The following is a 7,154-nucleotide window of genomic DNA, read 5'->3' as shown; positions in this document are numbered from 1 at the left end:
GCCGACCGAGCAGCGGCGTCCTAATGCGCATGCGTCCAGAAGTCGCCGGGCGTGCCCTGCCTAGACCTCCTGTAGCGGTCAACCCGTCCGCCGCACTTGAGACTCCCACGAGCTCCCGGGTCCTAGTGCTCGCCCGGGATGCTTTAGTGGTGCGAATGCTGTTAAGGGTCTTCTTGTGGCGCCTTCAATAGACGGACGACAGATTGATTGCGGCAGCAGTGGCTTCCGTGCACAGGACCGAGAGTGGGGCTGTAGTCCGCGAAAGCTGCGGCGATCCTGCGCACGCTTGCTAGGGAGTAAGAGCCCCACTGAACACGGACTCTCCGAGAGAGCCTGCTGGACGCCCGCGGCTGGCGCAGCTGCTCTTATCCGCCCAGAGGTCGGGCCGGGGGGCTGTCTAGGGCGGGGGGCGAGGCAAGCTGCATAGCCAGGCCAGCACTGGAGACGGAGCGTCCAGAGCGCAGCGCAGCCGGGGCCGCCGCCACCTCCCTGCTAGAGGGCGGCCCGGGCCGGCGCTACCGTTAGGGCGAGGAAGGCGGCCGCCTGAGGGGGCGGCGCCCCTGGCCGGCGCTCGACGGGACGACAGGCTCTGCCCTGCGCTGTGGAACTAGGCGAGGGGAGGCGGCTTGCCCTTTCCCGCAGCAGATAAACGCCTTGGCCCGCCGTCCAGTTGCAACGCGGGGTGCAACGAACCGCAGACGGTGCTGTGGAACGGATGGCGCCTGAGGTGGCAGTGCATGGGGGGGGGGGGACAGAGAGAAACTGGTGGCCCTTCAGGAGATTGATACTGCAGCCGCATCCTGCACTGAACAGGACGGGGGTGGACTACATGATCCCCGACATCCCTTCCAACTCGATGATTCTAAGCACCCCCTAGCCTAGAGGGGAGCCCTGGACTCCGCTCTGCTTCGGGGAGGAAGGCCAGCCCCGCCCTCGTCATCCTTCCCTTCCAGGGACAAAAGCGTCTTTGGCAGCTTCTCCCTCCGCTGGGTGGGTCCCTCAGTGGATTCCACAGGAGTGTCTTGAAAGGGGCGCCTACGCCCGGCCGCTCCCGCCACCCGCTGACCATCCTGCAACCGCGAGGGCCCTCCCCTCCGGGACGGGGCAGACACGGAGGTGCTGGCGCTCCAGGGCCGGGCTCAGACTCGCGCAAGCCGGACGCGGATCTACGGCGGGGGCATCGTCCTTTCTCTGTTTCAGCCCCCCCGCCCGCCCATTCTAGAGCCGCTTCTTCCCTCGCCGTTGTGCAGCCACCTGCAGGCCTGTCCAGGAGCCTGCCGCGGCGCGGTCCAGCCCTCGCGCCCCGCTCCCGGACCCCATAAGCGAAGTGCAGGGGACGCGGGGGGCCGGGGGCGCCCTCGCGCCCTCTTGTGCAGAGCACCGAAGAGCGCGCCCGAGGCGGCTCCGGCCCAGCCACTGGCCCGGCGCCGCCTCCTCACGTCGAGGGGAATGGGGGGCGCTCCCGTCCTGCCTGCGGGCTTCGCGTGGGCAGCTGGTTGGCGGCCCGGTGAACACAGTTCGCTAGGCGGCCTTCGGCCTAACCCAGCACGGCTCTTCTGATGGTCTCGTGATCGATGCCGGACTAGTTCGACCTTCGGGCTGATCCAGCCTCCCGCCACCACCTTCCATTGGTCACTGCGTTGGACAGCAGCGCCTCGATTACGAACGTACGGCCAGTGGTGGCCTGGCCGATGTAGTCCGCCTGGAAACTAGTAGCCGCCGGGCCAGGCAGCCAGCCCGAGGGAGGGGAGCGCACCGCCTTGACGGGGGGGCGCCCCTCCCGGTCCCATTTCTGTCCCTCCTGCCGGACGTGCTTTGCAGACACCAGCGCAGCCGGTTACCAGATTCCTCAGCGCAAAAGGGCGCTCAGTTGGGAAAACTGTGTTCCTCAGGCACCGGAACCCCAAGCCACGCTGTGGACTAGGCGCAGGGCGAGGCGCTGGGAGTCGGTCTTGGTGCAGGAGGACTGGGAGGGCGGCTCCAGTCCACGAAAGCTTCTGCCAGATGAAAGGGGCTCGTCTTTCAGGCGCCCCAAGACTCGTGATTGGTTTTGCTGGGGGATCCAAGGGCCGCCGGCCCCGCGATCGGCCCAGGCTCTCTCTCCCCCGCCCCCAGCGGCCCCCTCTTCTGCCTCGTGCGTTCAGGGCGACGGGGAGGAAATGCTCGCGCAGCGGAGAGCCGGCTTTGCCCAGCTGCCTGGACCGGCTTGAAGGGTCCGGGAAGGGCCGCCCCACCCATTTTGCTGCCCGAGATGAAGGACAAGACGGCGCCCCCCCCACTCCTCGTTCAAGAGCAGATTAATATCTCCTCAGCACTCATGTTGGGACGTTTCCCACTGAATTTGAAGGCAGCAGGCTAACTTAGGGGGCTCAACATCGGCTGCAAGGCACGCAACTCTCTCCTTGAACGCCTTACTGCTGCCTCCAAGACTGCCTCACCATGCCTAATGGCAGGGCCGGCCCTGGCTTCGAGGGTCGAGGATGGTGGGCCTGCGGGTTGGGGCCCAGCAGGCCAAATGTCAGATTGCAGGCGTCCCCGCCGCGAGGCAAGCCCTGCCCTGAGGATCTGTTAGCCCACCCTGGGCTCTGCCCGCTGCCTTCCGGTGCCCCGTCCGGCAAATCCCCCTCCCCGGACCCCCTTCCCTCGTGGAGGGGGAACCCGGCGAGTTGAGGGCCCGCTGGACTCCCCAGTCCGCGTGCGGCCAGCTCTACCGCGCCCCCTCCTTCCAATGATCGGGCAAGGCTTTGGCCAGGGACCTCTTTGGGGCGGGCGTGTTGGCCAAGGGAGGACCCCCCCCCCCGCCTCAAATGCTGGGAGACGGGCTTCGCAGGACTTGCCGGGGCTAGGGGAGATATGCGAGAGTTAAACGACCCCTCGCCATGAAGCCCGTTTCAGAGCCTCCCCTTCCCTGCCAGGGTGGTCTGCCGGAGACGGAGCCCACCTCCCCTCGGCCCCCTTCCCTCCCACCCCCCAAAAGAAAGGGGCGGCAGGCGGGCGGCAGCAGTTCAGAGGCTTTATTGTTCAGCGGCACAGCGGAGCAGGGCCGGAGAGCGGAGCCCCGACGGGCGGCAGCTCCGCGGCGGGGCGGGCGGCGGGGCTCATCTGTAGTGGCTGGCCAGCACGTCGGCCGCCTCGGCCAAGAACTTGTCCCAGGCCAGCATGACCGTGGCGTTGTACTCGCCCCGCAGGTGAGTGGCCAGCACCACGTGGATGCACTTGCCCAGCAGCTGTGAGGGAGGAGAGAGGGGGCACCCGTTAGCGGGGGGCGCCGGGGGGCCGCCGCCCGCCCCGCCCGCCCCGCCCGCCCCGCCGCGCGGCGCCTGCCTTGAAGTTGACGGGGTCCACGCGGAGGTTGTAGGCGTGCAGGTCGCTGAGGTCGGCCAGGGCGCCCTGCATGTTGTCCAGGTGCTTGAGGGCGTTCTCCAGCGCCTTGAGCACCTTCTGGCCGTGGTGGCGCACGTCGCCGGAGCCGGCGCTCAGGTCGAAGTGCGGGAAGTAGACCTTGGTGTGCGGGTAGACCTTGAACATCCTGCGGGGGAGGGGCGTCAGGGGGCGCGCGGGGGCTGCGCCCGGCTGCGGGGGCTGCGCCCGGCTGCGGGCCGCCGCCCCCGCCCCCGCCCGCGCCCCCGCCCGCGCCCGCGCCGCCCGCGCCGCCCGGCGTACCTGTTCAGCGCGTCCGGGCCCATCTCGTCTGCGGCGGCGGCCACTTTGGCCCAGGTGGCCTGGAGCAGCTTGCGGTCTTCGGCGGTCAGCACCATGGCGGCGGGCGGAGGGAGGGAGGGAGGCCTGCGGGTGCTCGGGCGGCGGGGCTCGGAGCTAGGAGCCGCGCGGGCGGCGCTGCCTTTATTGGCCCGGCGCTCCCGCCCGCCGCGAGGCCCCCGCCCTCTTATCACGCCGCCCAGGGCTGCGGGACAGACCCGGCGCCCCGAGATACTCCGCTGCTCGCGCCGCTCCAGACGGACTTGCGCGGCCGCCGCTGGAGCTGAGGAGGCTGACGAGGTCCAGGGAAGGGGCGAAGGAGAAAGGCCCCCGCTGGGCTCGCTTCAGAGCCAACAGTATTTTTATTTGCGTATTTTTCATTTAGTAATGACACTGCTGTGAGACCCCACGGCACCCCGTTCTCCAGGCGCTTACAAGAAAGAAACATAAAACCCATTTAGATACAAAAGAAAACATAAAAGCATGAAATCAGAAGCATCATAAAACAGGACAAAACTCACAGCACCCCAAAAGTAAAGGCACGGATTTTAGAGGCCCAGGCTAGGTGGGGCATTTGAAAGGCCTGAGTGAACAAGAAGGTCTTCATCCAGGGTCAGAAAGCCCCTAGGCATGGCACCAGCTGAGCCTCCCTGGGAAGGCTATTCCGCAACTGGGCACCACTACCGAAAAGGCCCTCTCCCTGGCAGTTAACCCCCTCACGTCATTAGATGGGGACACTTGGTGCAGGGGCTCAGAAGGGAATCTTATGGTCCAGGCAGGAATATACGGGGGAAAGGGTCTTTTAGGTAATCTGGTCCCAAGCCATTTAGGGCAGGGATGGGCCTCAGATAGATGTGGATCTACTGACTCCCAATTGTTTAACAACAACAGCAACAAAATGACTCTTTCTCCCACCCAAATTATCCTGCTGGAATGAAGAAAGAAGGTGGGGGAGGGACCAGTAGTGGATTTTTCTGTGAAAGCACCATGAGCTCCATCCAGTTCTAGAAGTCAAAACAAATTCCTGGGCTCAGCATTCTTTAATTCTATGTTTATGCCTGTGTTTAAGACCCAGTTAGTAATCTAGCAGCCCTATTTTGTCCCCACTTCCAGGCTGTTTTTAAAGGCAGCCCTATGTACAACGCGGTGGGGTCCTTTCAATCCAGCCACTTTACCTTAGATGCCAGATTTCAAAGGAGAATGGGAGCGAGTGAGGCCCTTTCACTCAGCCTGCTACCTTGCCCAGTTGCCCCTAAGCCCCCTACACATGCACACACACTTGGGCTCCAGCAGCAGCTGGTGCTGGCCGGGCACCCTTCCTTGGCGTGCCCTGACACCTCTTCACCCAGAGATTCTCCGTCCTAACAAGTCAGGTCTCCCCTTTGAGATGGCGAGCCTGCTTGCAGGGGCAGTGCTATTGCTCAGGTCTGGACCATGCCTCCTAAGAACGGGAGGAATCCGCCCCCCATCTGTGCATTTCTTTGCTTGCCAACCGTTGGACGGGTTGGTTGCCAGAAAAAGCGACATTGCCAGAGGCCTCCTCCAGCTCAGCTCGCCCTCCTGGAGGGAGACACAGCCCCGCCGGGCAGCCTTATCACCCAGCTTGCAGGGGGAGGGAAGGGCGACCTGCTCTGGAGCAGCTCCAGGCTCCCCTCCCTGCACAATCTGCACGGGCAGAAATCCCTCTGGGCCCCCTGGCTGCTTGCCTGCTGCATTCGTGAAACTGGCACAGAGGGGCTTTCCATGCAACCGCCCAGCTCTCAGAGCTTTCTCGTGGAGGCAGCAGCGGCCACAGGTACGTTTTTGAGCTAGACCCAAGCAGGGCTTGTTTAGCTGAGAAAAGAGGTGAGGCGAGATGGACAGAGGTGTCCAAAGTGATACCCAGTGTGAAGAAAGTGGATAGGGAGACATTTCTCTCTCTCTCATCCTACTAGAACCCAAAGGTTTCAACCCAGGAAGTGGCATGGTGGGAGATTCAGGACAGGCCAAAGGCAGGACTTCCTCACACAGCACAGAGTCAAACTATGGAATTCGCTACCACAAGACATGGTGATGGCCACCCATTTGGATGGCTCTAAAAGGGGGTTGGACAAATTCATGGAGGAGGAGGCCGTCAGTGGCTACTAGTCCTGGTGGCCACATGTGACCTCCAGTGTCAGTGGTGACCTGGGCACACCAGTCGCTGGGGAGTGTGGGTGAGGGTGCTGCTGAAGGTCTGTCCTGCTCGTGGCCCCCGTGGGCAGCTGGCTGGCCACTGTGTAAGCAGACGGCCGGACTAGGCGGACCCTGGTCAGACCCAGCAGGGCTCTTCTCACGTTCTTAAGGGTGGAACCGACTCCTGGTCTGACGTCCACCCAGCCGGTGCTTTGGCACCTCTTTAGCAGAGAGGGGAGGATGAAGTTATGAGCAAATCACAGAACACCCTGTGCTCATTTGCTGACTGTGTGTTGCAATTCCTTACAAAAGCCCCTGGTCCTGCATTCACCCCGCTTTTCTCTTTCAGCACTGAACACTGGCAAAAGAAGAGAGAGAAAGACACTAGATGGGAATGTCTCTTCAGGAGGTGTCTGCAAATGGATGGAAAGTGGCTTCCTAGTGCAGGATTTTGCATAGTTTCCTCTCCTGGGTACTTGATGCAGCTCCAGCACTGACTTGAGGGTTGGGGGCGGGGGGGGGTATTGCTGTGAGCTATAGGAATTCAATCTCCCTCTCTAGGCTTCCTGTACATTCAAGTGCTGATCTTTAGTGTCTGTACCTTGTGTTGGGTACCCAGGACAGAATAGAGTTTCTGATGGTGTATTGCCCACCCTGCTACCCATCAGATGGAGGCCTTGGATTTAGTGCTGAGGACCACCAGGATGATGGTCCTGAGGGATCACAACTTCCATGCTGGGGCTGATGTATCCAGGGCAGCTCACGACTTCATGCCCCCCATGACAACCATGGGGCTGTCTCAACATGTCATCGGCCCATCACATGTCAGATGACACATGCTTGATCTGGTTTTCTCAACTGAGGAGGAGGAGGATGTGAAAGTGGGGGAATTAACATCTATCCCCTTGCCATAGTTGGATCACTTCCTGTTGAGGTTTAGACTCTTGGCGGCCTTTCTCCTCTGCAAGGGTGGGAGATCTATTAAAATAGTCCTCCACAGAGATGAATAGATTTCAATGGATTCCAGGGACTCTGGGAGATTTTCGAAGCCCAGGTTGCTCTGTGGAATGCAGAAATGACTCGGGCAGTCAAACAATCACACCCAAGCACCCTTTTCCTCTGAGCAGAGCCTGGCCAGCTCTTTGGTATACACCTGTGCTGAGGGCAATGAAGCAAAAGGGAAGATGGCTAGAATGCAGGTGGAAGAAAACCTGTGCTGAGTCTGACCAAACACAGGTTACAGCTCGGCACCACAGTGTGAGGAGTTTGCACAGCAGTTTGAAAAAAAAGTCACTGAAATC

General features: G+C 62.0%; 1 protein-coding gene across 1 annotated transcript; it reads right to left on the bottom strand.

Annotated features, from left to right (window-relative positions):
• Positions 1 to 2,999: 2,999 nt before the first annotated feature.
• On the bottom strand, positions 3,000 to 3,818 carry LOC146336396 (hemoglobin subunit alpha-D-like). The gene is made up of 3 exons (XM_084817996.1): positions 3,664 to 3,818; positions 3,325 to 3,529; positions 3,000 to 3,227 (listed from the first exon to the last, which is right to left on the bottom strand). The coding sequence occupies exons 1-3, from the start codon at positions 3,756 to 3,758 to the stop codon at positions 3,099 to 3,101; spliced, it is 429 nt and encodes a 142-aa protein (XP_084674122.1). The 5' UTR covers positions 3,759 to 3,818; the 3' UTR covers positions 3,000 to 3,098.
• Positions 3,819 to 7,154: the final 3,336 nt, after the last annotated feature.

The sequence above is a fragment of the Heloderma suspectum genome, chromosome 12 (assembly GCF_057233095.1).
Source record: "Heloderma suspectum isolate Gila_16-S chromosome 12, 16-S_ref, whole genome shotgun sequence".
NCBI classification, from domain to species: domain Eukaryota; kingdom Metazoa; phylum Chordata; class Lepidosauria; order Squamata; family Helodermatidae; genus Heloderma; species Heloderma suspectum.
This window is presented reverse-complemented; position numbering and strand designations above follow the sequence as displayed.

Excerpts from the sequence above, each read along its gene's own strand:
- LOC146336396 (XM_084817996.1), bottom strand. The coding sequence starts at position 3,758 with ATGGTGCTGACCGCCGAAGACCGCAAGCTGCTCCAGGCCACCTGGGCC. Across the intron at positions 3,530-3,663 it reads GGCCCGGACGCGCTGAACAG|GATGTTCAAGGTCTACCCGC; the intron begins GTACGCCGGGCG and ends CCTCCCCCGCAG. Across the intron at positions 3,228-3,324 it reads TGGACCCCGTCAACTTCAAG|CTGCTGGGCAAGTGCATCCA; the intron begins GCAGGCGCCGCG and ends CCTCCCTCACAG.